General features: G+C 51.9%; 1 protein-coding gene across 1 annotated transcript in view; it reads right to left on the bottom strand.

Annotated features, from left to right (window-relative positions):
* The window catches only part of rims2a (regulating synaptic membrane exocytosis 2a), a 1,407,304-nt gene that overhangs the window by 682,977 nt on the left and 706,659 nt on the right, over window positions 1-17,668 (bottom strand). The window contains 1 exon segment of the mRNA XM_041189340.1: window positions 1,954-1,976. Within this exon segment, the coding sequence (XP_041045274.1) occupies window positions 1,954-1,976 (23 nt within the window).

The following is a 17,668-nucleotide window of genomic DNA, read 5'->3' as shown; positions in this document are numbered from 1 at the left end:
ATGTTTTCCTAGCTTCCTGCCCTTACAAAACATCATGTAACCTTGAATGTTCAGCTCCCGGTCTTTGCCATCTTGCAGCCATATCTCTGTAATTGCTATCATATCATCCAAATATATTTCTATTTGAGCTGATAATTCATCTGTCTTGTTACGAATGCTACGTGCATTCAGATACAAAACCTATAATTCTGTCTTTTTACTACTTTTGCAAACTCTAGGCTTATCTGCTGGTACACTCCTTAGTTTGTACGCTCTACCTCTTCCTGTCATGCTATGATTATCATTACTCTTATTGCTACCTTGTTCTCATGCACTGTCCTCTCCCTTTCATTTACCACATCTTCATTCACTTGAACCCTTGCTCCTACTATTAATAACCTGAAGATCAGTATTCAAAATGCAGCTGAACAGAGTCCTATCAAAGTTTAGCATAACTTCACTACTTTTGAATTCTATACTCAGAAATAAATCCCAACGCTTTAGCAATTTTAATTGCTTTGCTGCCCTGCAATGCTGCTTTCAATGATTTATTCACTCATATCCCTCGGTCTTCTCCCCCATTTGGTTTCTTACTGTCTAAGGTGTAGTTGATGTTTCTATTATTCCTACCTAACTTAATCACCTCTAATTTATCTATGTTAATTCTCATTTCTCATTTAACTGCAAGTTTTGTAATATTTTCTTGTATTATGTTGCATTTGTCCTCAGTGTTAGCTATTCCTCCCAGACTGGCATCATCTGCAAACTTTGATAGTTATTTGTTCCTAAATCCCCATCATCAAGGGAGCTCAGCACATCAGTGCAAAAGACAGGGCTGAAGCATTTGCAGCCATCTTCAGCCAGAAGTGCCAAGTGAATGGTCAGTTGCACCCTCCTCCTAAGGTCCCCAGCATCACAGATGCCAGTCCTCAACCAATTCGATTAATTCGACATGATATCAAGAAATGGCTGAAGGCACTAGATACTGCAAAGGCTATCAGTCTAGAAAACATTCCAGCAATAGTACTAAAGAATTATGCTCCAGAACTAGCCATGCCCCAAGCCAAGCCATTCCAGTACAGGGACAACACTTGCATCGACCCAGCAATGTGGAAAATTGTCCAGGTCTGTCCCATCCACAAAAAAGCAGGACAAATCCAACCTGGCCAATTACCACGCCATCAGTCTACTGTTGATCATCAGTTAAGTGATGCAAGCAGACATCGATAGTGCTTTGAAGTAGCACTTATTCAGCTTACTCAGCAATAATCTGCTCACTGATGCACAGGGTGGAATTTAACGCCCCTGCCAGCGGTGGAAATCGTGGCCAGTGGGGGCATAAAATTTGGAGTCTGTTTCCCGCTGTCTGGAAATCAGTCTGTAATTTTGTTCTCCTGACCTTGATGGCGAGTTAAAGATTGCTCGACTTTCCCGCTGAACCAGATTTGCATTCATTTCCATCTCATGAATGTTCATTAAAAGGCCCACTCACCGGGATCATGTTCCCCCTCCAGATTAAGCGTCCTGCCAATGGATAATTAGAACAGTCTGTTTCACTACTGTACGTGACTGGTGTGCATCTGGCAAGCTTCAATTCATCAACGACTTCGAGGTACGTAGGTGCTGCTTTCATCTAGCTTTAAGAGCGTTGCAGTTCAAATGCATGTATTGCAGGCAGCTCCAAGGATAAACAGGGGAGGCAGGCTTATGGGGGAAGGTGGTGCGGGGGGGTTGTCTGGGAAAGGGGCAGTGTCTTTTAGAGGGTGGGGTTGGTGAAGTCAATGGTGGATCCTGGGGAGTGAACTCAGAGTACTGCTGGTAAGAGAGAACAGTCACACCATGGGGAGCTGGGGAGGAAGGGGGATGCAGTAGGGTGATAGGTGCAGGGTGTGAGTCTGGCAGGTGAATTCATCATCAGATGGGTCATGGGGGGAAAAGACAGGATAACGGGAGGGGGCAGGTCAGTGTGGACACGGGGATGGTATTGGGTGTTGGGTCTGAGGGGAGGAATGGCATGTGGAGGTGGATGTTTATAGGGTCCAGGGAAACCAGGGAGGTTCAAAGGTGACAAAAGGTGATATTGGGTGGATCTATGATGATGGAAGGGGGAGTTGGTGGGTGGGTGACAGGGGGAGGGTAGAAGGTGGTGCAGCGTATCTGGAAAGCTACATGCACCATTTCTCCATTCAATGTTTAACGGCAATGTCTCAAAGTGGGAGGAGGGTCTTTTTGGGTGGGTGGAGTTCAAGGTCAGCACAATTGATTGACTAAAGGGACACCCTAATAAATTATGAGGAAACTGGATGACAACAATGCTCAGTGTGATCTTCACTCAGCAGGTTTGTTCCTGACCCAATGGGTCTCATAACCTCGAGATCCCAGCAAGATGTGGAGTTGCCGTTCATTCTGCGCTCTTTGCCATTGACTGCAATCAGAGGCAGGGAGGGAAGGATGTGGATGCCTCCAAGGAGCATGCTGGTAGAGGGCAGCCAACTCACAGCTCCAAACATCCATCCTTCCAGGTGAATGGTCATGACTCACAAGGGATTGTGCTGGTCTTCTTTGCTGCCAAGGCAATGATCTCTCTATAGAATTACAAGGGTAGTGGAGTCAAGCAGAAAAGTGTCCGCGTGAAGCTTCCTGCACATGGCTCTCATCACCCTGGTCAAAGAGCATCGTCTCCGCTTTCATGTAGGAACAGGAAGATAATCCATCTCTTGTCCTCCAGGATGTCCTTTGTCTGGGAGGGGTAGGGTGGAGATGCCATGTCTAGTTGAAGGACTTAGCACTGTCCAGCTGGCTTTGAGATGGAGGGGAAACATGTAAAGGACATGCTCACTAATTTTATCACATCAATTCGTTCATACATCCAATAAGGCTTCGATGATGCAGGCTGCAGGCAACCCTGCCTTGGTAATGTCTCTCTTCCAGACATGGAGATAGATGGCTTTTCACCTGTTGGCTCAGAGCCATGAGGAGCTAGGGCCTGAGCAGCAAGAAGCAGCGGGACCTCTAGAAAGTCAAAATCTGCGAACTTCTCCAGTACAAGCTGTGGTCGCAAGGACTCTGGAGGAATAATGCAGAGCTCCTGACCAGCAAGGAGTGAATGTCTGTTTGAGTGCCCTTTAAATATGGTGCCAGGACCTTCGACTCCATGAGGTAATGGCAGGGCGGGCAATTTCCTACCAACCCCACCATGAAATTTGCTGAGATCCTGACTCATGCAAAATTAATGAGTTGAAAAGCAAAATACTGCGAGTGTTCACCAGCCTCATGCCCAGCAGGAATCACGCCAACTTCCCCACTCATCACAGCACTTAAGTCTCCAGAACAGAAAATTCTACCCTCAGTTTGGGTTTCATCAGAGCCACTCAGCACCTAATCTCATTACAGACTTGGTCCAAATATGGACAAAAGAGCTGAACTCAAAAGGTCGGGGGAGTGTGACTGCCCTTGACATCAAGGCAGCATTTGACTGAGTGGAGCATCAAAGAGCCCCAGTAAAATTGTAGTCAATGGGAAGCAGGGGGAAAACTCTCCAATAGTTGGAGTCATACCTAGCATAAAGGAAGATAGTTGTGGTTGTTGGAGGACAATCACCTCACTCCTGGGAGTGAGAAGTTCCTCAGTTAGTTACCTAAGCCCAACCATCCACAGCTGTTTCATTAGTGACCTTTTCTCCATCATAAGGTCTGAAGTAGGGATGTTTGCTGATGATTTCCCAATGTACAACATCATTCGCAACTCCTCAGGTGCTGAAGCAGTCCATCTGCAACAAGACCTGGACAACAGTCAGGCTTGGGTTGATAAGTGACAAGTAACATATGCGCCACTCAATGACCATCTCCAACAAGAGAGAATCTGTCTATCTCCTCTTGACAATCAATGGCATTACCATCGCTGAATCCTCCTCTATCAAAATCCTGGAGGTTATCGTTTACCAGAAACTGAACTGGACCAGCCATATAAACCTTGTGGCGACAAAAGCAGGTCAGAAACTGGGAATTTTGCAGCAGAACACTCACTTCCTGACCCCCCAAAGCCTGTCCACCATCTACAAGACACAAGTCAGGAGTGTGATGGAATACTCTCCACTTGCCTGGATGAGTGCAGCTCCAACAGCATTCAAGAAGCTAGACACCATCCAGGACAAAGTAGCCCACTTTATTGACACTGTATCCACCACCTTAAACATTCACTCCCTTCACCACTGATGTAGTGCGTACCATGTGCAAGGTGAACTGCAGCAATTCACCAAAACTCCCTCAACAGCATCTCCCAAACCCTTGAGCTCTATTATCTATCTATGGTAGGCTTGTCAAAACTTTTCACATGGTGGGAGGGGGGGGAGGGGGCACATTTCAATTTTTCTCAAACCCTGGGGGTGGGGGAGGAGGGGGGTGGCAATCAGCAAATTTCAGAACTTTAAAGTTTGGCACAACATTAAACATGAATTTATTTAAAAAGCTGACAAATGAAGAGAAACAACCAGCTGAGCAAAAGAAAAAAAATCACAGTAAACTGATTATTTATTACTCATTTTAAAAAAATTAAGATGACCATTCGAGTGTGAAAGGGGGAGAGCATGTGGTCCAGCTCACTCTAGTCTCAGGGTGCTCATTTACCGTCACCACTGCAAGATTGGGTGAGAGTACCTGTTCATGTGTGGGGGTGAGGGTGAATGAGATCCCTGAGACTGGGAGTGAGCCAGACACACTTTCCCCTTCCTCTAACCACCCTTCTCCCTCTCTCTCTCACAAATACACACACTCTCTCTCACACTCACACACACCCTCTCTCACTCTCACACACACACCCTCTCTCACTCTCACACACTCACCCTCTCGCTCACTCTCACACACGCTTACCCTCTCGCTCACTCTCACACACGCTCACCCTCTTGCTCACTCTCACACACGCTCACCCTCTTGCTCACTCTCACACATGCTCACCCTCTTGCTCACTCTCACACACGCTCACCCTCTCGCTCACACACTCACCCTCTCGCTCACTCTCACACGCTCACCCTCTCGCTCACACACTCACCCTCTCGCTCACTCTCACATGCTCACCCTCTCGCTCACTCTCACACACGCTAACCCTCTCACTCACTCTCACACACGCTCACCCTCTCGCTCACACTCACACACGCTAACCCTCTCGCTCACTCTCACACGCTAACCCTCTCGCTCACTCTCACACGCTAACCCTCTCGCTCACTCTCACACGCTAACCCTCTCGCTCACTCTCACACGCTAACCCTCTCGCTCACTCTCACACGCTAACCCTCTCGCTCAATCTCACACGCTAACCCTCTTGCTCACTCTCACACACGCTCATCCACTCGCTCACTCTCACACACGCTCACCCTCTCGCTCACTCTCACCCTCTCGCTCACTCTCACCCTCTCGCTCACACTCTCGCGCGCCCACCCACCTGCTCACTCTCGCACACGCTCACCCTCTTGCTCACTCTCACACACGCTCACCCTCTCGCTCACACTCTCGCGCGCCCACCCACCCGCTCACTCTCGCACACGATCACCCTCTTGCTCACTCTCACACACGCTCACCCTCTTGCTCACTCTCACACACGCTCACCCTCTCGCTCACACACTCACCCTCTCGCTCACTCTCACACGCTCACCCTCTCGCTCACACACTCACCCTCTCGCTCACTCTCACACGCTCACCCTCTCGCTCACTCTCACATGCTCACCCTCTCGCTCACTCTCACACACGCTAACCCTCTCACACACGCTCACCCTCTCGCTCACACTCACACACGCTAACCCTCTCGCTCACTCTCACACGCTAACCCTCTCGCTCACTCTCACACGCTAACCCTCTCGCTCACTCTCACACGCTAACCCTCTCGCTCACTCTCACACGCTAACCCTCTCGCTCACTCTCACACGCTAACCCTCTCGCTCAATCTCACACGCTAACCCTCTTGCTCACTCTCACACACGCTCATCCACTCGCTCACTCTCACACACGCTCACCCTCTCGCTCACTCTCACCCTCTCGCTCACTCTCACCCTCTCGCTCACACTCTCGCACGCCCACCCACCTGCTCACTCTCGCACACGCTCACCCTCTTGCTCACTCTCACACAGGCTCACCCTCTCGCTCATACACTTGCGCGGCCACCCGCCCGCACTCTCTCATGCCCACAACTCTCGCGCCCTCTTACGCCCACACCCCTCATGCTCTCTTACGCCCACACCCCTCGCTCTCCCTCACACACACAACCCTCTCTTGCTCTCCCTCACACACACAACCCTCTCTCTCACACACACACAACCCCATCTCTCTCTTTCACACACACACCCCTCTCTCTCTCTCTCTCACACATACACAACCCTCTCTCACACACACAACCCTCTCTCTCTCTCACACACACACACCCCTCTCTCTCTCTCACACACCCACCCCGCTCTCTCACACACACACACCCACCCCGCTCTCTCTCTCACACACACCCCTCGCTCTCTCTCTCACACACACCCCTCGCTCTCTCTCTCACACACACCCCTCGCTCTCTCTCTCACACACACCCCTCGCTCTCTCTCGCACACACACCCCTCGCTCTCTCTCGCACACACACCCCTCGCTCCCTCTCGCACACACACCCCTCGCTCTCTCTCGCACACACACCCCTCGCTCTCTCTCGCACACACACCCCTCGCTCTCTCTCGCACACACACCCCTCGCTCTCTCTCGCACACACACCCCTCGCTCTCTCTCGCACACACACCCCTCGCTCTCTCTCGCACACACACCCCTCGCTCTCTCTCGCACACACACCCCTCGCTCTCTCTCGCACACACACCCCTCGCTCTCTCTCGCACACACACCCCTCGCTCTCTCTCGCACACACACCCCTCGATCTCTCTCGCACACACACCCCTCGCTCTCTCTCGCACACACACCCCTCTCTCTGTCTCACATACACACACACACACACACACACATACACACATCCCTCCCTCGCTCTCTCACACACAAATGCACTCACATTCACACATGCACATACACTGGATCAAAATCCTGGAACTCCCTTCCTAAGAGCACTGTGGGTGTCCCTACACCACATGGACTGCAGCAGTTCAAGGAGGCAGCTCACTACCAATTCCTCAAGGGCAACAAGTGCTTGCCCAGCCAGCGAAGCCCACATACTGCGAAAGTATTAAAAAAAAATCATACACGCACAGCCTCACACAGACACACTCGTGCTCTCTCTCACACATATTCAAACTTCTCTCTCTCTCACACACATATTCAACCTTCTCTCTCTCACACAGACACATGCACAATCCCCTCTCTTTCTCATAAACACATGCACAACACCCTCTCTCACACACACAATTGTCCTCCCTCTCACACACACACACACACACATGCTCACCCTCTCTCTCACACTCACCCGCTCACACACACACACATGCTCACCCTCTCACACACACACACACTCACCCTCTCTCACGCACACACACACACTCATCCTCCCTCACACACACACACACACACACAGGGCTCACCCTCTCTCACACACACACACATGCTCACCCTCTCACACACACTCACCGTTTCTCACACACACACACACGCACACTGACCCTCACACACACACACACAGGCTCACGGTTTCTCACACACACACACACGCTCACCGTCTCTCACACACACACGCCTCTCTCTCGCACACATGCTAACGCCTCGCTCTCACACACACGCTCACCAGCTCTTACACACACACACACTCAACCTCTCATACACACACACGCTCACCCTCTCTTGTACACACAGACGCTCACCCTCTCTTACACACACACACACGCTAACCCTCTCTTACACACATGCACACGCTAACCCTCTCTTACACACATGCACACGCTAACCCTCTCTTACACACATGCACACGCTAACCCTCTCTTACACACATGCACACGCTAACCCTCTCTTACACACATGCACAATCTCATCCTCTCTCACACACATACGCACAATCTCACCCTCTCTCACACAGACACACAATCTCACCCTCTCACACAAACACACATAATCTCACCCTCTCTCACATACACACAACCTCTGTCACACACACACACTCACCGTTACTCTCTCATACACACACATACGCACACTGACCCTCACACACACACACAGGCTCACGGTTTCTCACACACACACACACGCTCACCATTTCTCACACACACACGCTCACCGTCTCACACACACACGCCTCTCTCGCACACATGCTAACGCCTCGCTCTCACACACACGCTCACCAGCTCTTTCACACACACACACTCAACCTCTCATACACACACACGCTCACCCTCTCTTATACACACAGACGCTCACCCTCTCTTACACACACACACATGCTAACCCTCTCTTACACACATGCACAATCTCATCCTCTCTCACACACATACGCACAATCTCACCCTCTCTCACACAGACACACAATCTCACCCTCTCACACAAACACACATAATCTCACCCTCTCTCACATACACACAACCTCTGTCACACACACACACTCACCGTTACTCTCTCACACACACACACAAATGCTCACCATCTCTCACACACACACACGCCTCTCTCTCACACATGCGCTCACCCTCTCTCTCACACACGCGCTCACCCTCTCTCTCACACACACGCTCACCCTCTCTTACACACACACGCAAACTCTCTAACAAACACACACAATCTCACCCTCTCTCACACACATACACAATCTCACCCTCTCTCACACACACACACAATCTCACCCTCTCTCACACACACACACACAATCTCACCCTCTCTCACACACACAATCTCACCCTCTCTCACACAGACAAGCTCACCCTCTCTCACACACACACAATCCCACACTCTCTCACACACACACAATCCCACCCTCACGCACACACACACAATCTCACCCTCTCTCACACACACACACAATCTCACCCTCTCTCACACACACACACAATCTCCCTCTCTCTCACACACACACAATCTCACCCTCTCTCACACACAATCTCACCCTCTCTCACACACAATCTCACCCTCTCTCACACACACAATCTCACCCTCTCTCACACACACACAATCCCACACTCTCTCACACACACACAATCCCACCCTCACGCACACACACACAATCTCACCCTGTCTCACACACACACACAATCTCACCAGCATTCTCACACACACACACAATCTCACACACACACACAATCTCACCCTCTCTCACAAACACACAATCTCACCCTCTCTCACAAACACACAATCTCACCCTCTCTCACACACACACACAAAATCTCCCTCTCTCTCACACACACACAATTTCACCCTCTCTCACACACAAGCTCACCCTCTCTCACACACAAGCTCACCCTCTCTCACACACAAGCTCACCCTCTCTCACACACACACAATCTCACCCTCTCTCACACACAATCTCACCCTCTCTCACACACACAAGCTCATCCTCTCTCACACACACAAGCTCACCCTCTCTCACACACACAAGCTCACCCTCTCTCACACACACAAGCTCACCCTCTCTCACACACTCACAATCCCACACTCTTTCACACACACACAATCCCACCCTCACGCACACACACACAATCTCACCCTGTCTCACACACACACAATCTCACCGGCATTCTCACACACACACACAATCTCACACACACACACAATCTCACCCTCTCTCACAAACACACAATCTCACCCTCTCTCACACACAATCTCACCCTCTCTCACACACAATCTCACCCTCTCTCACACACAATCTCACCCTCTCTCACACACACAAGCTCATCCTCTCTCACACACACAAGCTCACCCTCTCTCACACACACACAATCCCACACTCTCTCACACACACACAATCCCACCCTCACGCACACACACACAATCTCACCCTGTCTCACACACACACACAATCTCACCAGCATTCTCACACACACACACAATCTCACACACACACACAATCTCACCCTCTCTCACAAACACACAATCTCACCCTCTCTCACACACACACAATCTCACCCTCTCTCACACACACACAATCCCACCCTCACGCACACACAGACAATCTCACCCTCTCTCACACACACACACAATCTCCCTCTCTCTCACACACACACAATCTCACCCTCTCTCACACACAATCTCACCCTCTCTCACACACAATCTCACCCTCTCTCACACACACAAGCTCACCCTCTCTCACACACATAATCTCACCCTCTCTCACACACACACAATCCCACACTCTCTCACACACACACAATCCCACCCTCACGCACACACTCACAATCTCACCCTGTCTCACACACACACAATCTCACCATGTCTCACACACACACAATCTCACCATGTCTCACACACACACACAATCTCACCAGCATTCTCACACACACACACAATCTCACACACACACACAATCTCACCCTCTCTCACAAACACACAATCTCACCCTCTCTCACAAACACACAATCTCACACTCTCTCACAAACACACAATCTCACCCTCTCTCACACACACACACACACAATCTCCCTCTCTCTCACACACACACAATTTCACCCTCTCTCACACACACACACAATTTCACCCTCTCTCACACACAATCTCACCCTCTCTCACACACAAGCTCACCCTCTCTCACACACACACAATCTCACCCTCTCTCACACACAATCTCACCCTCTCTCACACACACAAGCTCATCCTCTCTCACACACACAATCTCACCCTGTCTCACACACACACAATCTCACCGGCATTCTCACACACACACACAATCTCACACACACACACAATCTCACCCTCTCTCACAAACACACAATCTCACCCTCTCTCACACACACACAATCTCACCCTGTCTCACACACATGCAAAATCTCACCCTCCCTTTCACACGCACGCTCACCCTCTCTCTCACACGCACACTCACCCTCTCTCTCACACGCACGCTCACCCTCTCTCTCACACATGCACGCTCACCCTCTCTAAAACACACGCACACACGCTAACCGTCACTCACACACATGCACACCCTCTCTCACACACACTCACACGCTCACCCTCTCTCGCACACACACATACGCTCACCCTCTCTCACGCACACACACACGCTCACCCTCTCTCACGCACACACACACGCTCACCCTCTCTCACGCACACACACGCTCACCCTCTCTCACACACACACACACGCTCACCCTCTCTCACACACACACGCTCACCCTCTCTCACACACGCATGTTCACCCTCTCTCACACACGCACGTTCACCCTCTCTCACACACATGCACGCTCACCCTCTCTTACACACACGCACGCTCACCCTCTCACACACACATGCACGCTCACACTCTCTCTCACACACACGCACACACGCTAACCGTCTCTGACACACACATGCACACCATCTCTCTCACACACATACACGCTCACCCTAGCTCTCACATACACACGCTCACCCCCTCACACACTCACACGCTCACCATCTCTCACACACACACACACACACACGCTCACCCTCTCACACACACACACAAGCTCACCCTCTCTCACACACACACACACGCACACCCTCTCTCACACAAACACACGCTCACCCTCTCTCACACACACACACGCTCACCCACTCTCACACACACAAAAGCTCACCCTCACTCACACACACACACACACTCACCGTTTCTCTCACACACACACACACTTGCTCACCGTCTCTCACACTCAAACACACACAGGCCTCTCCCTTACACATGCGCTCACCCTCTCTCTCACACACGCGCTCACCCTTTCTCTCACACACACGCTCACCCTCTCTCACACACGCGCTCACTCTCTCTTACACACGCGCACACCCTCTCTCTCACACATGCGCTCACCTTCTCTCTCACACACTCTCACCCTCTCTCTCACACACACACTCATCCTCTCTTACACACACACAAACTCTCTTACAAACACACACAATCTCGCCCTCTCTCACACACACAAAATCCCACACTCTCTCACACACACACAATCCCACCCTCACTCACACACACACAATCTCACCCTCTCTCACACACACACACAAAATCTCCCTCTGTCTCACACACACACAATCTCACCCTGTCTCACACACACACAATCTCACCATGTCTCTCACACACTCAATCTCACCATGTCTCACACACACACACAATCTCACCCTCTCTCACACACACACACAATCTCACCCTCTCTCGCACACACACAATCTCACCGTCTCACACACATGCACAATCTCACACTCCCTCTCACACGCACGCTCACCCTCTCTCTCACACGCACGCTCACCCTCTCTCCCACACGCACGCTCACCCTCTCTCTCACACGCACGCTCAACCTCTCTCACACACACACACATGCTCACCCTCTCTCACACACGCTCACCCTCTCTCTCACACACACACGCGCTCACCCTCTTTCACTCACACACACGCTCACCCTCACTCACACACACACACGCTCACCCTCTCACACACACACCCACTCACCCTCTCTCACACACACACCCGCTCACCCTCTCTCACACACACACACGCTCACCCTCTCTCACACACACACAATCTCACCCTCTCTCACACACACACAATCTCACCCTCCCTCTCCCACACACGCTACCCTCTCTCTCACACGCATGCTCACCCTCTCTCTCACACGCACGTTCACCCTCTCACACGCACGCTCACCCTCTCCCAAACACACGCACGCTCACCCTCTCTCACACACATGCACGCTCACCCTCTCACACACACGCACGTTCACCCTCTCACACGCACGCTCACCCTCTCCCAAACACATGCACACTCACCCTCTCTCACACACACACACGCTCACCCTCTCTCACACACACGGACGCTCACCCTCTCTCTCGCACACAGGCACACACGCTAACCATCTCTCACACACACATGCACACCCTCTCTCTGACACACACACACACACTCACCATCTCTCTCACACACACACTCACCCCCTCTCACACACACTGACATGCTCACCTCTTCTCACACACACATGATCACCCTCTCTCACACACGCTCACTCTCACAAACACACACGCTCACTTTAACTCACACACACACACACTCACCCTCACACACACACATGCTCACCCTCTCTCACACACGCACGCTCACCCTCTCACACACATGCACGCTCACCCTCTCACACACACACGCTCACCATCTCTCACACACACGCATGCTCACCCTCCCTCACACACACATGCACGCTCACCCTCTCTCTCACACACACGCACACACGCTAACCGTCTCTGACACACACATGCACACTCTCTCTCTCACACACACACGCTCACCCGCTCTCTCACACAATCACATGCTCACCCTCTCTCACACACACACACACACGCACACCCTCTCTTACACACACACACACACACACGCTCACCCTCTCTCACACACACACAAGCGCACCCTCTCTCACACACACATGTTCACCCTCTCTCACACACACACACGCTCACCCTCTCTCACACACACACGCTCACCCTCTCTGACACACACACGCTCACCCTCTCTCACACACACACACGCTCACCCTCTCTCACACACACACACCCTCTGTCACACACACACACTCACCATCTCTCACACACACACACATGCCTCTCTCTCACACACACGCTCACCCTCTCTCTCACACACACGCTCACCCTCTCTCACACACACGCAAACCATCTCTCACACACACGCAAACCGTCTCTCACACACACATGCTCACCCTTTCTCACACACACGCTCACCCTCTCTCGCATACACACACGCTCACCCTCTCTCACACACACACACACTGCCCGTTTCTCACACACGCACGCCTCTCTCTCACACACGCGCTCACCCTCTCACACACACACTCACTTTCTCACACACACGCTCACCTTCTCTTACACACACTCACACTCTCTCACACACACACACAATCTCATCCTCTCTCACACACACACACAATCTCCCTCTCTCTCACACACACACACAATCTCACCGTCACTCACACACACACAATCTCACCGTCTCTCACACACACACACACGCCTCTCTCTCACACACGCACTCACCCTTCACACACACGCTCACCTTCTCACACACACACTCACCTTCTCACTCACACACACGCTAACCCTCTCTTACACACACTCACAGTCTCTTGCACACACACTCACCGTCTCTTACACACACAATCTCAACCCTCTCTTACACACACACAATCTCACCCACTCTCACACACACACAATCCCACCCTCTCTCACACACACACAATCCCACCCTCTCTCACACACAATCTCACCCTCTCTCACACACACACAATCTCACCCTGTCTCACACACACGCACAATCTCACCCTCCCTCTCACACGTAAGCTCACCCTCTCTCACACGCACGCTCACCCTCTCACACACACACACAGACAATCTCACCCTCTCTCACACACGCACGCTCACCCTCTCACACGCACAGACAATCTCACCCTCTCTCACACACACACACACAATTTCACCCTCTCTCACACACACACACAATCTCACCCTCTCTCACACACACACACACAATCTCACCCTCACACACACACACAATCTCACCCTCTCTCATACACACACACACAATCTCACCCTCTCTCACACACACACACAATCTCACCCTCTCTCTCACACACACAATCACACCCTCTCTCACACACACAATCCCACCCTCTCTCTCACACACACAATCTCAGCTTCTCTCACACATACACAATCTCACCCTCTCTCACACACACACAATCCCACCCTCTCTCACACACAAACAATCTCACCCTCTCTCACACACACACACAATCTCACCCTGTCTCACACACACACAATCTCACCCTCTCTCACACACACACAATCTCACCCTCTCTCATACACACACAATCTCACCCTCTCTCACACACACACATCACCCTCTCACACGCCCGCTCACTCTCTCTCACACCACACTCACTCTCTCTCACACACGCACGCTCACCTGCTATCACACACGCACGCTCACCCTCTCTCACACACACATGCACGCTCACCCTCTCTCACACGCACGCTCACCCTCTCTCACACGCACACGCACGCTCACCCTCTCTCTCACACACACACGCTAACCTTCTCTGATACATACATGCACACCCTCTCACACACACGCACGATCACCCTCTTTTACACACACACACGCACGCTCACCCTCTCTCTCACACACACGCACCCAAGCGAACCGTCTCTCACACACACATGCACCCCTCTCACACACACTCACACGCTCACCATCTCTCATACACACACACACACACACGCTCACCCTCTCTCACACACACACACGCCACCCTCTCTCACAGACACACACACGCTCACCCTCTCTCACAGACACACACAATCTCACCCTCACACACACACACAATCTCACCCTCTCTCACACACACAATCTCACCCTCTCTCACACACACACACAATCTCACCCTCTCTCACACACACACACAATCTCACCCTCTCTCTCACACACACAATCCCACCCTCTCTCTCACACACACAATCCCACCCTCTCTCACACACACAATCCCACCCTCTCTCACACACACACAATCTCAGCTTCTCTCACACATACACAATCTCACCCTCTCTCACACACACACAATCCCACCCTCTCTCACACACAAACAATCTCACCCTCTCTCACACACACACACAATCTCACCCTGTCTCACACACACACAATCTCACCCTCTCTCACACACACACAATCTCACCCTCTCTCATACACACACAATCTCACCCTCTCTCACACACACACATCACCCTCTCTCTCACACGCACGCTCACTCTCTCTCACACCACACTCACTCTCTCTCACACACGCACGCTCACCTGCTATCACACACGCACGCTCACCCTCTCTCACACACACATGCACGCTCACCCTCTCTCACACGCACGCTCACCCTCTCTCACACGCACACGCACGCTCACCCTCTCACACGCACACGCACGCTCACCCTCTCTCTCACACACACACGCTAACCTTCTCTGATACATACATGCACACCCTCTCACACACACGCACGCTCACCCTCTTTTACACACACACACGCACGCTCACCCTCTCTCTCACACACACGCACCCAAGCGAACCATCTCTCACACACACATGCACCCCTCTCACACACACTCACACGCTCACCATCTCTCATAAACACACACACACACACGCTCACCCTCTCTCACACACACACACGCCACCCTCTCTCACAGACACACACACGCTCACCCTCTCTCACAGACACACACATGCTCACCCTCTCTCACACACACACACGCTCACCCTCTCTCACACACACACACACGCTCACCCTCTCTCACACACACACCCTCTGTCACACACGCACACACTCACCGTTTCTCACAAACACACACACACTCACCATCTCTCACACACACACACACACACTCAACCTCCCTCTCACACACACGCTCACCCTCTCTCTCACACACACGCACACACGCTAACCGTCTCTCACACACACATGCTCACCCTCTCTCACACACACACACACGCACACCCTCTCTCACATACACACACGCTCACCCTCTCACACACACACACACACTCACCGTTTCTCACACACACACACATACATATGCTCACCGTCTCTCACACACACACACACGCCTCTCTCTCACACAGGCGCTCACCCTCTCTCTCACACACACGCGCTCACCCTCTCACACACACGCTCACCTTCTCACTCACACACACGCTCACCCTCTCTCACACACACGCTCACCCTCACTCTCACACACACGCTCACCCTCACTCTCACATTCACACTCACCCTCTTACAAACACACTCACCCTCTCTTAAACACACACAATCCCACCCTCTCTCACATACACACAATCTCACCCTCTCTCACACACACACAATCCCACCCTCACTCACACACACACAATCTCACCTTCTCTTACACACACACAATCTCCCTCTCTCTCACACACAACCTCCCTCTCTCTCTCACACACACAATCTCACCCTCTCTCACACACACACAATCTCACCCTCTCTCACACACACACAATCTTACCCTCTCTCACACACACACACATCATCCTCTCTCTCAGACGCACACTCACACTCTCTCTCAAACCCACGCTCACCTTCGCTCTCACACCACGCTCACCTTCGCTCTCACACCACGCTCACTCTCTCTCACACACGCACGCTCACCCGCTATCACACACGCACGCTCACCCTCTCTCACACACATACACGCTCACCCTCTCTCACGCACACACACACCCTCTCTCACGCACACACACCCTCTGTCACACACACACACTCACCGTTTCTCACACACACACACCGTCTCTCACACACACACACAGGCCTCTCTCACACACACACACACACGCTAACTCTCTCACACACACACACACGCTCACCCTCTCTCACACACACACACGCTCACCCTCTCTCACACACACACACGCTCACCCTCTCTCACACACACACACACGCTCACCCTCTCTCACACACACATGCACGCTCACCCTCTCTCACACACACGCACGCTCACCCTCTCTCACACGCACACGCATGCTCACC

The sequence above is a fragment of the Carcharodon carcharias genome, chromosome 6 (assembly GCF_017639515.1).
Source record: "Carcharodon carcharias isolate sCarCar2 chromosome 6, sCarCar2.pri, whole genome shotgun sequence".
Lineage (NCBI taxonomy): Eukaryota > Metazoa > Chordata > Chondrichthyes > Lamniformes > Lamnidae > Carcharodon > Carcharodon carcharias.
The sequence above is the reverse complement of the archived record's forward strand: the minus strand, read 5'-3'. Positions and strand labels throughout refer to the sequence as shown.